The sequence below is a fragment of the Hibiscus syriacus genome, unplaced genomic scaffold, assembly GCF_006381635.1.
Source record: "Hibiscus syriacus cultivar Baekdansim isolate YM2019G1 unplaced genomic scaffold, ASM638163v2 tig00111848_pilon, whole genome shotgun sequence".
Classification (NCBI taxonomy): domain Eukaryota; kingdom Viridiplantae; phylum Streptophyta; class Magnoliopsida; order Malvales; family Malvaceae; genus Hibiscus; species Hibiscus syriacus.
Genome location: NW_024063201.1, coordinates 471,159 through 486,265, shown reverse-complemented (window position 1 = coordinate 486,265; position 15,107 = coordinate 471,159). Strand labels below are relative to the sequence as shown.

At 34.0% G+C, this 15,107-nt stretch overlaps 1 protein-coding gene across 2 annotated transcripts; it reads right to left on the bottom strand.

Annotated features, from left to right (window-relative positions):
• Positions 1–992: 992 nt before the first annotated feature.
• On the bottom strand, positions 993–3,663 carry LOC120172321. 2 transcript variants are annotated; one of them, XM_039179803.1, is made up of 10 exons: positions 3,299–3,663; positions 2,806–2,957; positions 2,440–2,535; positions 2,273–2,335; positions 2,011–2,079; positions 1,807–1,909; positions 1,653–1,724; positions 1,428–1,516; positions 1,137–1,317; positions 993–1,099 (listed from the first exon to the last, which is right to left on the bottom strand). In XM_039179803.1, exons 1-9 carry the CDS (start codon positions 3,606–3,608, stop codon positions 1,171–1,173), a joined length of 1,101 nt encoding a protein of 366 aa, XP_039035734.1. In that variant the 5' UTR covers positions 3,609–3,663; the 3' UTR covers positions 993–1,099; positions 1,137–1,170. The 2 variants fall into 2 exon arrangements, with proteins under 2 accessions (XP_039035734.1, XP_039035733.1); XM_039179802.1 differs by having other exon boundaries at positions 993–1,317.
• Between the last annotated feature and the right edge of the window lie 11,444 nt (positions 3,664–15,107).

The window sequence follows — 15,107 nt, the reverse complement described above, 5'->3', positions numbered from 1 at the left end:
GTACACCTTAAAGCCATGTAAAAATATGGCTAGATATAGATCGAATTGCTGAAGATATATCATCATCCGCTTATGTGGATCTCTCGATGTCATCCTGTGCTGACGAATGCTCTGTTCTTCTTCTAGATGAAGTTCAATCGATGAAATATGAACATTATTGAGGCGTAATATTTCTTCTCAATAAGCCATTTTTCATGATTTTTCAGAAAGTAAGAATTTTTCAAAATTTTCCGCAATAGTGGATGGTAAAAAAAACCTAAACCCCAAATCCTAATTTATAATCTCAATCCCAACGATTATAAACGGCTATAAATTTAAAAAATTCGACCTAACTTGTCACCTCGAGGAGACGAGTTCCATGGTGACCGTTGCTATTGTCTGTTGACCAACTGCTACTTTTTTTTATAGGAACTTATCACCTTAAGGTGATGAGTTTTTTTTCCATTTTTAATATTAAAATTAATTTTACAATTTTTATTAAAAAATTTTAAATGGACTCATCACTTTAATTTTAATAAATAAATGGCCCATGTAAAACCTATTTATCCGGATCTATTAAAATAATATATCTCATCAAAATCGTCATCTCAAAATGACTAGTTCGTAAATCACTGTAGCTTTTGTGGTATTCTCTAAAATAGAAAAAACGGATACCCTATTAGACTAAATAAGAACCCAAACAAGCTGCCTTTTGAGTTACAACTCTACTCTAAACCCTAAACAATATAAAAATATAAAAATCGGACCTCTATTTCCCCCAAAGTTTAATGTAAGGATACGTGTTTGCATAATAGCGGCACAAGTCACTATCAAAACAAAAACTCTTAATTCCTTCCACTGCTTCACGTAAGAGCATTGTCAATCTCAGACAATGATTCCTTTAACTTGTTCAAATACTTTGGCACCCACAAATGCAACAAACGCATTAACTGTTGGCACGCTATAAAGTTTGATACTTGACGTATTCTCAGCATCATTTGCAAAACAAAGAAGAAAAACTGGTATTATTGTGTAAATACATTTAATTTGTTTGATACATTAGGGGTGCACTGATTTCCTTCAGCACAACTGTTAGCATACAAATTGATTGTACATAAAATCCATAATATTTTTACTTTTTTGTAGACTAAATATACAAAATTCCTCCATTCATCAACAGCTCCTTCACAGTTAGTTTGAATTATTTCCTTCAGACTTGAGCTGTTGAATCCGCTGGCGCAACCGTCTTCGGTGGTCGTGTATCTTCCAAAGACCATGTCCGAGTATAGTGGCGGAGTATATACCATGTGTGATAATAGGTGCAAGAATGTTGTTTGTCTGTCAAAGGTAGCAGCAGAATGTTTAGAACCCAAATTAGTTAAGCTGTTGTGATAAAAATGGTTTAGTTTGATTCTTCAACTACTTAAATAATGCAACAAAATCGTCACCTCAATCCATTCGAATCCAAGGTAAAGGGCTAATATTCCTTCCAAAAGGGGAGAGTAGATCTTTTTCATTTGTCTCCTCTCATACCAGGCTGCACCATGTTTGCAAAAAACAAGAGTTAAGTGATGAATGCAAAAGAGTAGTAGTTGCTCACCACACTTCGCTCCCGGCGATGCAATCATCTTCACGAGCAGCTACTAATATGATTTATTAGGATCTTCTCTTACCTGCGAATAGCTTTTTCAGATCTTCACGACCAGAACCGGATCGTTGAACTGGTGCAACAACATAAGTAGGGTCTGAAGATGGGAAAAAGGAAAGGAACAAGTGAGAAAAACTTAACTTTTGAGGATAACTAAAAGTTGCAGTGCCAGAATCTACCTTTCGGAGAAGCGGCCACATAGTATAGAGAACCTGTAAGAGCAGCTGTTATTACTGCTGCAAATGCCTGAGCAAATGGAACAAAGGGTGGTAGCACACCTGTCTAATCATGGAGAAACAAACAAAACCACAGAACTTAGTTGTGACGGGAAAAAATATTATTACCACATAATGAATATACATTTCGTAGAACAGAATATATACCAAAGATGCCATTCCTCGAGCATCCGAAACCAAATCAGTGCCTCTCAAGAATATATCAGCCAATGCTCCCTATATATTTTTCAAAAAGAAGCGATTCTTTTATCAGTTTATTTTCATTATAGGTAGAGCAGGGTTGGAAAAAGAAGCTCATAATCCAGATACCTATGAATGTATAACTACAGCTTTTAGCATACAAGATCTCCCAGATAGTAAAACTTTTAAGAATTTCGATATAGCAACGAAAAGTTCCAGGATGACAAACCTGAACAGCAGCCCTGTAGAAAAGCTCCTCTCCAACTGAGCTTGCAGCAACTATAAGTATGAACTGCGAAATTTGGCAAAGTGAAATCAGTTTATTGTAATTGCTTCGATAACATGAAACATGTGAAAGGGGATATCTAAGCAGTAAAGACATTTAAGTTGGTTCACCTGCCAAGGTGACATTCCATAAAAGAAGCTCCTTAATTCCTCATCCTCCACATCTCTTATCGCACGAGCATGAGGAGAAAGTTTCACCACTTCATCCTGTGAACACACAAGTTCATCAAAATATAAACACAAACTTCTGAACACGAACACAATCCGGAAATCCATGAAAAATTTAAATTTTATAACAACTATAACTGGACGTGACCTAATTCTGCATTCCTTCTAACTCTAAGCATACACCCAAATCAATAATCTTTACCAAGATCTCAATGACATAAAGAAAGAACATGGTTAATGTTTCTCAAGATTTGACAATCAATTAGGTAGAAAACAAATTATAAAGTGACAAGCAAACGATGAACATACGTCTAATATGAAAAGAAGGGCCATGATTGGAGGAACTGCATAACCAAGTCCTTCAAGAATGGCATCTAATGAAGGGTGAAAACCTCCCATGGAGTCGACTCCAGTAATCGAGCATATAAACCTCCCAGCTAAAGCCATTGCTCCATATATCCCTAGACACACACATACAAGGCACAACAAAAATCAGAAGTCGGAACCGTTTATTGCTACTAAGAATTCTGCTTTACCTAAACAAGAGCACCAAGATAAAACAGTGGCCAGCTTTGACATCTGCCTTTCTTCTCATAGAAGAAAAAGTTGCTTGAAATTGAAACAAAAAATCATTTTATGATTTACTTTAAAAGGGAAAAAAAAACAAGACATGGTGCCATTAGCTTTAACAGAAGGAACATAAATATAAAAAGTTGAGACTTTAATCAATGTTTGCAATAATTTTCCCTCAAAATCTATCATTTTGGAACAAAACCCAAAAAAGTAGAAACCAAAACATTACCGATTCCATAGCTGAGTCTAACAACAGCACCGATTTTATCCCAAACAGGAAAATCTTCAGCAAAGCTTTGATCCAGTGTGGTAACTCCCATGGGACTTCCGGTAAAGCTCTCGCTTTCTTTAATCGTAGCTTCACCAGTCGTTTCCACGGACGCCTTTGCGCAGCGTATGGACATTCTCCTCTTCCTCGACCCAAACTCACAAAGCAACCTCAAATTTGAGTTAGAGGAGAAGGAAGAAGAGGAAGAAACGCAACAGGAACCCCAGTACGGCGTCGTCTTGGATGAAAATGATAGGATGGGGATCTCCATAGTTTGTTTGGGTAATCTGTATTCCTTTTTGGTTGGGTGTTTCAAGTGGAAGGGGAAGGTTAAGATAGAGGGAAGGGAGGGGGTGTTTGATTGATACTTTTGTGTAATCCCTTGAGATTTTGGTGGGGAAAATCTAAGCTGACCAATGCTCTAACGACATGTAGCGATAATGCTCACCCCTCCCACACTTTTTGGTTTTGTCTTCTTCGGTTTAACAATTTAGGAAAACTAATATGTTTGTAGTTTTACTCAATTTAATCAAATTACCTATAGTTGAAATTATCGTTTTGATTTTTATTTTTTTTAAAGTATTTTAACATTTAACAATTTAATTTTTAATCAAAATATATTATGTGAAAAGAAATTATTAATTGACCAATAATTAATATATTTTACTAACGTAATATTTTTAAATATATTTAATTGTTAATGTGAAATGTATAACATTATCTATAGTGATGATGTAATATTGACACGTAAATCAGAATGATAACATGATATGTATCATTTAATAATTAAATACATGTAAAAAATCTCACTTCAACAACATGTGTTGAGAGTGATTTTGTCATTATATCTTTAATCTAATGTAAAATATATAAATGATAACTCACATAGCGAGTTTTTGTATTTAATATTAAAATTTTAAAACTAATAAACTATCACTAATGTTATTGTTTTGTAACAACTTAGTCACTCAATCATTAACATTGACAGTTACAAAAATTGGTATGACACGTTTGGACAAATGAATTGGTATTATTTGATTATATTGACACATTTTGACCGGTCACTTTGACTCTCTCTCTTAAAACAACATAAATCTTTTAAGAGAAAAGCTAGAGAGGTCACATAGGAAGAGTTCGTAGAGGAGGAAAAGGAGGGCTGAAGAAGTGGTAGTAGGGACGTAAGAGAAAAAGTGATTCAAAAGTGTGATCTAAGAAACTTATAATTATACTTTTATGCATTACAAGTTTTATATTGCAAAAGGAAATGGCAGTAAGCATTACGGCTACAATCATATATCGCTTAACTGAATCGAGATGTATAGGAAGGATAAGTTTTTCTGCATAGAAAGTAGAGGGTCGTTTTTCAATTTTAGAGGTGATGTCGTTCAATTCCCCCCTAAACCAAATTATTGGCCTACAAGAAGTCTTCATTGAATCCTTTTAGGGATAACCTCATTCTATGATCGGTACTAATACAGGTCCATTGATTGCTCATTGCACCACAATATGAGTTTTTCGATCTTGTTAGTTGAGTCTTTTGTTTATTTTTAAGGCGCACAACCCTTGTTTGAGAGGAACAACCGAGAACCCGACGATTTTCATAATGAAAATGTCAAATTGAGCTATCTAAATCGCAAGTGGAGCACAACAATTTGAGAACAAATAGGGCAAGACAAGGGCTGTTTTTCAGTTTGAGTAAAACCAAGTTTTGATTCATGTGAATATGAAAACTACCAAGTGAGTATATGCGTATCCAGTACTTGGACAAACACATAACCATGATACGGTATTCGACGTCATACAAGCTTATCAATATCATAAAGATAATATTATGCCTCTATTCCTATAGAAGATAAACTCAAAAGCACAACATTTCTCTCGGAAACATAAGAACTCGTTGTGCGATATTGCGAAATAGTATCAGCCCACACGATAAATTATACTTTCAATGAAAACAAAAAATGAAGGTAGTTAATGATAGGAAGTTGTACCTCTTCGTGTGATACGAAGCGATGCAAATAATGACCGAACTCAACATTATTTTTTCAGGGGCCAATTAAATTTTTTATATGTATTAATTAAACCATTTTAATACTTTATCAATGTAAACTATATATTAAAATATCATACCATTCTTTATAAATCCTTAAAACGTATTTGTTCACATAAAATTCAATGAAACAAAATACATCGATAATAATATTATCCAGAATTGTATCGAAACTTTTATTTTTAGAGATAAAAATTCATGAACACATAATAAATATATATATTTGAAATAAAAATCATAAATATAATTTGAAATGAAAAGTATTTTAAAAAAATTAATTTCAACTAAAATGAAATTAAAAGTTTAATACTTAATAACTTGATTAAAGTATTCAATTTAAAGATGATGAACAACTTAAAGAAAATAAATAACTAAATAAAAAATAATATAAACAAATTATAATCTAAAATAAAAATGACCTAAAAATAAAATTTCATTCATTTAAAATAAAGTAATAGTAAATAATAGATGTTAAATATTTTTAATAAATGATAATATAAACAAATTTATAGTTTAAAATAAAAAATGACCAAAAAATAAAATTTCATTCATTTAAAAATAAAATAATAATACAAAAAATAGATGTTAAATATTTTTAATAACTTCTTATACATGTATTTTGAGGGGACCAAATTTAATAATTATATATATATATATATATATATATATATTATTTTAGGCATATCTTAAAACAAACCTCCTAATGTTTATTAAAATTGTCATTTCGACTCATATTTTTGTTTTAGAGTATTTTTACCTTTGACGTTTTATTTCAGGGTAAAAAGGTCTCTAACGTTTGATTGATTTTTTTGAAGTATTCTGGCTCCTAACGTTGTCGAAACGATTTTTTCTTAAAAGTGAAATTTTGAAAACCACATCAATTTTTCATTTATCTCTTTCAATTGATTTTTAATTTAAAAACAAATACGAATTAAAAAACTTATTGTTTCGAAAAATTTGGGATTCCTTAAAAATAAAAAACGTATGGTTCGAGGAATCGTCACCAATCTTTGATTAGGGTGCGATTGGGCACCCAAAAATATTTTGTCATTTTAAATAAAAATTAATTTTAATTAAAACAACAAATTGAGGTATGTGTTACCAAAAATGAGTTCGGGAGTCAGTTACGTGTGGGGAAGGATTAGCACCCGTACAGCGCCCTAAATCGGTACCTAGTCGATTAATTAACGTCTTTGCAATGAGCTTTACAAATTCGAACTTAATTTGATTTTTGATCCATAAAACAAAGATGTGAATTTAATAATAATATTCAAAAGCACCCAAATAAATTAAATTAAAATTACCGAGTCGTTTTAGAAAGATAAAGAATGTTCGATTGTTTAAAAATATCGAGACCAGATCTTGGATGAGTTGTAACAATCTTTTCTCGGAAAATTTAAATAACCGAATATTTCCTTTTCTTTCTTTCCCAAATTTTAAGTGACAAATCAATTTTTTTAGGTTTCGCTTTCAGGACACACTTTTAATTTAAAATCGTCAAAACGATCCTCTAATGAGTTGAGACAAGCCACTCAAGACAATTCTAAATTAAAAGGGTATTACCCTTAGTCCGATTATGTATTTATAAGTCAAGTTATGCACATGAGGGTATCATACAAATTGTGAAAAAAGGGTGTCATGCCAAAATTAATTAAACAAAACTAAAAATATCATACAACGTGACATACAAAAAATTATATACATATATTTTTATTTAAAAATTATAAACCATGCATATTAACATATAATGTACAAATGTGACTTAAATACAAAAATAAAAACATAACATCTCAAACTATAAATTTTAAAAAGTGTATATACATATTAAAATAATGGCTAAATTTAAATACACATAAAATTAAACATGCAAATCGAAAATTAAACCAGAGACTTAAATAAATCAACACGCATAAACAAGGGTTCTATACCTAAAAAGCCCAACAAAATTACAACTAAAATTAAAACTGGGAAAATAGCTAAATCAACACAAACACAAAATATTATAATCAAAAGTAGTCCTAAAGGTGACTAAAGTGTAAAACACGCTTAAATTTTGGGGACTAGAAATCTGATTTTACCAAACAAAATCGGTGGCTAAAACTTAATTTACCCATAAACTTAATATAAAACCTAAATGAAAACTAACCTACAAGGCTACACTAAACTCCCGCAGAACCCAACCGCCTCTCACTTCACTCTTCTCTCTCCCCTCTCTTCCACTCACGTCTAAAAGGGTGAATCATTCTACACCTACAAAGGGACTGACTGCCAGGTAAACACTAAACTCTTCCTTTTAATTCATACCCCAAAAAAAAATTCATTGTTTGCTAATAACTTTGAAAAAGCTTTGAAAATTTATAATTATTTTTCAATATTCTGGTTTTTTAATCTCTCAAGCCCTCACTTATGCTCTCGACCGACGCTGCTGAGCGATGAAACTACAACCAGATGAGCCACTCCTGAAACAAATTTCAATCTAGACTCGAAGCATATCAGGTAAATCGAGACTAGCTTAATATTTCTACTTGCTTCGAAAGAAAAGCGATAAACATGGGCGCTTAGTATTTCTAAAGTATCAAGAAAATAACCTACTTGTATTGCTTCTGTTACTTTTTGTAAGAGAAAATTGAATCCTTTGCTACAACGATTGATCTTTGAATATGCAGCGAAGAAATATCTTACACACACTTTTTTAGTTCCTGCTCTGTTGTGTAGAAAAATAAATAAAATGGTCTCTGGTCCTTCTCGTAATGGTGATTAATTACAGATATCTCTCTAGTTCTTTATCTCTCTAGTTCTTTTTCGTTTCTGTCTTTGATCTCTGGTTCTTCTCGTACTCTCGGTTAATTCCTGATCACGCTTGGCTAATCTCTCTCTTCGATAATTCTTTCCTTTTCTGTTTGTGTCCCTGTGATGGTTGATATCTCTCCCTTTAGTTTCCAGTGGTTAATTCCCAATAAAAAACCAACTCTTTCATTTTTTGATCAATTCCCTGAAAAAATGGCATCCACGTTTTTCTATTTTTTAATTTTCCTATAACTGTTCGTATCTTGTAGGACTTCACGTGGTCTGGACTGGAATTAACACTACTGTTTTGGGCTGATTTGGGCTCCCACTGGTCCAAATTTGTATCGTGTACTGGATACGAAGCCTACAGACAAAAACGAGCATCTACAGCTGCCCCTCTTTGCTCATTGTCATGTAACGGGAATAGAGCAAAGATCAATAGATGGTCAAATTTGTCCGGCCATGAGAACTTCAAAAGATTAATCCACTTCTCTGTCACTTCATAATAAATGAGACTCAAAAAGTCTTCGAATGACAGGTCCACTCCATATTCCTTCAGGGAGTATAAGACTCGAATAATCTTCAGCATACGGGTCCGCGCCATATTCATTCAGGGAATATAATACTCGAACAATCTTGAACAAACGTGTCCGCTCTCTATTCCTTCAAAGAGTATAGGACTCGATCTTCAACAAACGTGTACGCTCCCTATTCCTTCAGAGAGTATAGAACTCGAACAATCTTCAACAATCGTGTTCGCTCCCTATTCCATCAGAGAGTATAGGACTCAAACAATCTTCAACAAATGTGTCCGCTCCCTATTTCTTCAGAGAGTATAGGACTCGATCTTCAACAAAAGTGTCTGCTCCCTATTCCTTCAGAGAGTATAGGACTCGATCTTCAACAAACGTGTCTGCTCTATATTCCTTCAAAGAGTATAGGACTCGATCTTCAACAAATATGTCTGCTCCCCATTGCTTCAGAGAGTATAGGACTCGATCTTCAATAAACGTGTCTGCTCCCTATTCCTTCAGAGAGTATAGGACTTGAACAATCTTCAACAAATGTATCCGCTCCCTATTCCTTCAGAGAGTATAGAACTCGATCTTCATAAAATGATTTTGCTTCACTACTCTTCCGTGAAGGCTTATAGATGATTTGCTTCACTACTATTCCGTGAAGGCTTATGATTGAATTGATTCACTGCTCTTTCGTGAAGGCTTAAGCTTGACTTGTTTCGAAGGTCAAACCTGAAAATCAAACATTACCAATCATTAATGTATTTTTAAAAAATATTATACTAAAAAATTTAGAATTTGAGAATTTTTTTGAAAATCCATCTCTATTGTGAAAACTTGTCTGGAAGCCATTGGATATGTGAATCTACTTTGGCTCAGTTGTCGTCTAAACATCATTCTTTTCAAGATTTCAAAACTAGTTATCCTCATCTTGATGTTTACATATCTTCAACCTTCAACTATCCCTGGGAAACCTGTAGATATTTAAGTCATCATGCAATTATGAATGCCATGATTCTATTCATACCTAAAATGTATACAATTACGCAATTTAATGCGTTTTTTTCCTTCGAATGAACACCATCTCCTTTTGATTTTGATGGAACTCGGTTTCATCTTGGGCACAAAATATTTGATCAGTTCACCCCAATTAACAATCTCAATACCATATCTTTCGCCTTAACAGGACCTTAACTTCTTCCTTTCCTGAAACCCGCCAGTACCCATGACCAACTCCTTGATAAATGACAATCTCTTTGGGTTATCTATTAATGACTGAGATTTTCTATGAATTACAAGGTTTTAGCTTCCTGTACCCACATAAGCTTACATGTTAAAACCATTATCAGCTTCAGAATACCTGCATTTTCTAAAACCTTTTGCACAATAATACAAAATGATCTCATGTACTTCAAGTTAAGCTATATGTTTTAACCTTTCAAAATAAGATGCTTGCAAAAGGGAAATTAACAAGAAAAGACATCTCTTTATTTATATAAATGCAGAGAATTTTTAGATAACTACATGGCAAACTTTTAACTGGAAACAGTAAAAGAACAAAAGAGTAGGTATCTTCAAATATCAATAATGCAAATGCTTTTGAACTGGCATGCCGTTAGACTGACTCGAGTGTAGCTTCTGTCAAAAGGATCTCCAAAATTGTGATGATGCTTAAGAGTGTTAAGCTACTTCTAAACTCCCAAATCTCCCATCATTGGATGCCCTAAACCAGTATTGAATCTCGTGTGCATTCAATTTCTCTCCTGGTTACTTTTATCGAGACTCATTAATCTTTGGTCTTAACCTTGATCACCAACTTCCATTATTGCTACCCATATCAGGAGCTCTTTCCACTTCCAAAATCAATTCAGAACCTCAACCATGCACGAATTATGAATTTAAAACTCAAGCCGCCCTTTGCGGGTTTTCAACTTGAGACCTCTCTTTTTATTTTCTTTTTTCTTCCATTTTTTCATTTTTTTTCTTTTCTTCATTTTTCTCTTTTTCATTTTTTCCTTTTTTTTTTCCCTTTTTCACTTTTCCATTTTTTCTCTTTTTTCCTTTTCTTTTTTCCTTTTTTCTTTTTTCCTTTTTTCTTTTTTCTTTTTTTCCTTTTTTCTCTTTTTTTCTTCAAGCAAAATATCTCTTAACTGAGTCAGAATTCACTGGATATGGTAATTCTAATCCGTCCATTTCAGTTAAGACTAGAGCTCCCCCAAAAAAAGCTTTCTTGACAACATAAGGTCATTCCCAGTTAGCCATCCATTTTCCTCGGAAATCCTTCTGAATAGGAAAAATCCTTCTAAGCACCAAATCTCCTTCATGGAATTCTCGAAGGTGAACCTTCTAACCATATGCTCGTATAATAAGTTTCTGGTACATCTGACCATGACAAATAGCTTTCAATCTCTTTTCTTCAATCAGATTCAATTAGTCATACCTAGCATGTACCCATTCTACCTCATTTAGCTTCACCTCTGACAAAATCCGAAGTGAGGGAATTTCCACTTCAATAGGTAAGACAACTTCCATCCCATATACCAGAGAAAACGGAGTTGCCCCAGTCGACGTCCGTACTGAAGTTCGATAAGCAAAAAGAGCAAATGGCAACTTCTTATGCCAATCATTATAAGTCTCGGTCATCTTCTCTATTAGCCTTTTGATGTTCTTATTAGCCGCCTTTACTGCCCCATTCATCTTTGGACGATAAGTGGTGGAATTATGATGCTTTATTTTGAACTGCTTACAAACCGAGTCCATCATCTTATTGTTTAAATTCAATGCATTATCGAAGATAATCCTTTTTGGTAAACCATATCTACAAATAATATCATTCTTTAAGAACTTACATACAGTCGATTGGGTAACATTTGCATAAGAAGGTGCTTCTACCCACTTGGTGAAGTAATCTATGGCTACCAGAATGAAGCGATGACCATTTGAAGCTTTGGGAGAAATTTGTCCAATAACATCCATGCCCATATTGAGAATGGCCACAGAGTTGTCATTACATACAACGAATTAGGAGGAATATGTATATTATATCCATAAATCTGACATTTGTGACATTTTCGGGCATAATTAATACAGTCTGTTCCATTATTTACCAATAATACCCAAATCTCATAATATACCTAGCCATACATGCCCATTAGCATGGGTACCACATATTCCTTCATGCACTTCTTCAAGAATTGTTTTGGCTTCTTTCATGTCCACACACCTTAACAAGACCTGATCCAGGCTTTTCTTGTATAAAGTCTCACCATCAAGCACATACCCTGATTCCATTCTTCTAATGGTTCTCTTATCATTCTTAGTGGCCTGTTCTGGATAACTCTGATATCTTATATATTGTAAGATATCATAATACCAGGGGTTTCTATCTTTTTCTTCTTCAATATTAAAACAATGGGTTGGATACTCAAAAGCCTTCATTTCAATGAGCGTCATATTTGAATGCTCGTTCATCTTAAATGTTGTTGTCAGTGTGGCCAAGGCATCTGCCATTTGATTCTCTTCTATGGGGAGATATTGAAAGTTACTTCTTCAAATTATTCACCAAGTTCCAAAACCAATTTACGATATTCTACAAGCTTGGGATCTTTTGTCTCCCATTCTCCCCTGAGCTGGTAGATTACCAAAGCTGAATCCCCATACACCTTGAGCATTTTTACTTTGCGTTCAACAGCAACTCTAAGACCCAGAACACAAGCTTCATATTCAGTCATATTGTTTGTAGAATCAAAATTAAGTTGACTGGTGAAAGGATAATGCTTTCCTTCTGGTGAGACCAAAATTACCCCGATGTCATGCCCCATGGCATTTGAAGCACCATTGAAGTTCAACTTCTAATATTTACTAGTGGATGTAACTGATTCTTCCACTGAAATAGCCATTAAATCCTCACCTGGGAAATCAAAGCTCAACGACTCATATTCTTCCGAAGCCCTACTTGCAATGAATTCCGCTATAGCACTTCCCTTAACTGTTGTTTGGTTTACATACTGGATATCAAATTCAGACAATAGGATTTGCCAACGAGCTAATCTTCCAGATAATGCAGGCACACCCATTAGATACTTCAATGGATCAAGCTTGTATATAAGCCAAGTAGTATGATATAACATATATTTCCTAAGCCTTCGGGTAGCCCATACTAAAGCGCAACACAACTTTTCAATTGTTTGAGTACCTAGTTTCACATTCAGTGAATTTCTTACTGAGATAATAAATAGCCCTCTCTTTCTTCTCAGTTTGGTCACGTTGCCCTAGTACACAACCCATTGAATTTTCATAAACTGATAAATAAAGGATCAAGGGTTTGCCTGAGATGGATGGTGCTAAGATAGGAGTACTCGACATATATCTTTTCACTACTTCAAAAGCTTTTTGACAGTCCTCACTCCATTCTCCTGAGTTATTCTTGCGAAGAAGGAGAAATATGGGATCACACTTTTCAGTCAACTTTGAAATAAACCGAGCTATATAATTCAATCTCCCCAAAAATCCTCTAACCTCTTTCTATGTTCTTAGAGGTGGAAAATTTTGAATGGATTTTACTTTATCTGGATTTATTTCAATTCCTTTTCGGCTCACTACAAATCCCAAAAGCTTTTCAGATGTCACCCTAATAGTACATTTATTTGGGTTGAGTTTTAGCTAGCATCTTTTTAGTCTTTTAAAGAGCTTTCTCAAATTCCCAATATGTTCTTCCTCTGTCTTAGCTTTGACAATCATATCATCAACATAAACTTCTACTTCTTTATGCATCATGTCGTGAAATAACGTCACCATGACCCTTTTATATGTTGCCCCTACGTTTTCAATCCAAACGACATTACTTTATAACAAAATGTTCCCCACATGGTAACAAACATCATTTTTTCCATATCTTCAGGGTTCATCTTAATTTTATTATAGCCAGAGAAACCATCCATAAATGAGAACAAAGAATTTCCAGCAGTATTATCCACTAAAGTGTCTATATACCACAAAGAAAAAGTATCCTTTGGACTAACTCTGTTGAGATCTCTGTAGTCGACACACATTCGAACTTTCCCATCCTTCTTTGGCACTGGACAATATTCGCCACCCATTCAGGATATTTAGCCACCTTAAGAAACGCGCCATCAAATTGTTTTTTCATTTCCTCTTTAATCTTAAACAACATCTCATGTCTCATTCTTCTCAGTTTTTGCTGTACCGGTTTACACTCAGGCTTAATCGACAGTTTGTGGACAATTAATTCTGTATCTAAACCTGGCATGTCTTCGTATGACCAAGCAAACACATCCTTGTATTCCTAAGTAACTCTATCAAGTCTTGTCATCCTCCAACAGACATAGTGGTACCAATATTTACTTCTCTCTTATCCTCATCTGTCCCCAAATTCAAAATCTCAGTAAGCTCTTTATGAGGAAAAATATGCTTATCTTCCTCCCCTACCATCTTTAGAAATTCAGAAGGTAGTTCACATCCCTCATCATCATCACAATCTTCGATTTCCCCTTGATATTTAGGCTTCTCGAAATCAATCTCTGGGTCAGGGTCATTAGCATTCATATTATTGATTTATGAGTTCCTGAAATAATAACGAAAGGGAATATATATATACATATATACATATGGGAGGATCTTTTCCCATATAACTACATAGAATAATACATATATATACAACAAAGATTGAAAAATGCATGGGAGAATGTGTGCCATTTTAAACTAACAGAATGCATCTTTTATTGAAAGCAAGCAAAAACAAACAACTTAACCCTTTACATAAAATCACCTATTACCCCAGGGTATGAACAACAGGGGAAAGGTCTAGTGCATTACTCTGTAAAAGACTTGTAAACTATAGGTAGTTCTTCCGCGATCCAATTGTTCAACATGAAGCTAGGCGGTGCAGGGTAAATGCCCGTAGCTATCATTTCCTCAAACTCATCATCTGTTATAACATTAATGTCTATATATCCTAAGGCATTCTTAACCATCACCTTATTATTCCTTTAATTCCCTTGAAACATATGCCCTTTTGTTAATGTTAATGTTTTATTAATGAATATGAAATATATGATTACGAATGAATAAAATGCGGTGCAAAAAATTAAATGCATTACAAAAAATAAAAAATACATATGCAAAATACAAGGTGTTGATCTTGGAACGACTCATTAGAACAACTCTTTATATTAGGAACGACATTCAATTACAAAATTGAAACATGTCACAAATAATCTGCACTCTTTCTCCTATTTACTGTACATGTGCTATAAACTCCATAATCTTCTGGTTTTCTTCAGCCTCGGGATCCAGTTTTCACTTACATCAGCAGCTTCCTCAGATAGATTGACCAAATATTGAGCTATTCCCTGCGCGTGTACTAGGTAATAAGGTCTTCTCTTTGCTTAACTCT

Excerpts from the sequence above, each read along its gene's own strand:
- LOC120172321 (XM_039179802.1), bottom strand. The coding sequence starts at position 3,608 with ATGGAGATCCCCATCCTATCATTTTCATCCAAGACGACGCCGTACTGG. Across the intron at positions 2,336-2,439 it reads ATGGAATGTCACCTTGGCAG|TTCATACTTATAGTTGCTGC; the intron begins GTGAACCAACTT and ends CAAATTTCGCAG. Across the intron at positions 1,910-2,010 it reads CTCGAGGAATGGCATCTTTG|ACAGGTGTGCTACCACCCTT; the intron begins GTATATATTCTG and ends CTCCATGATTAG.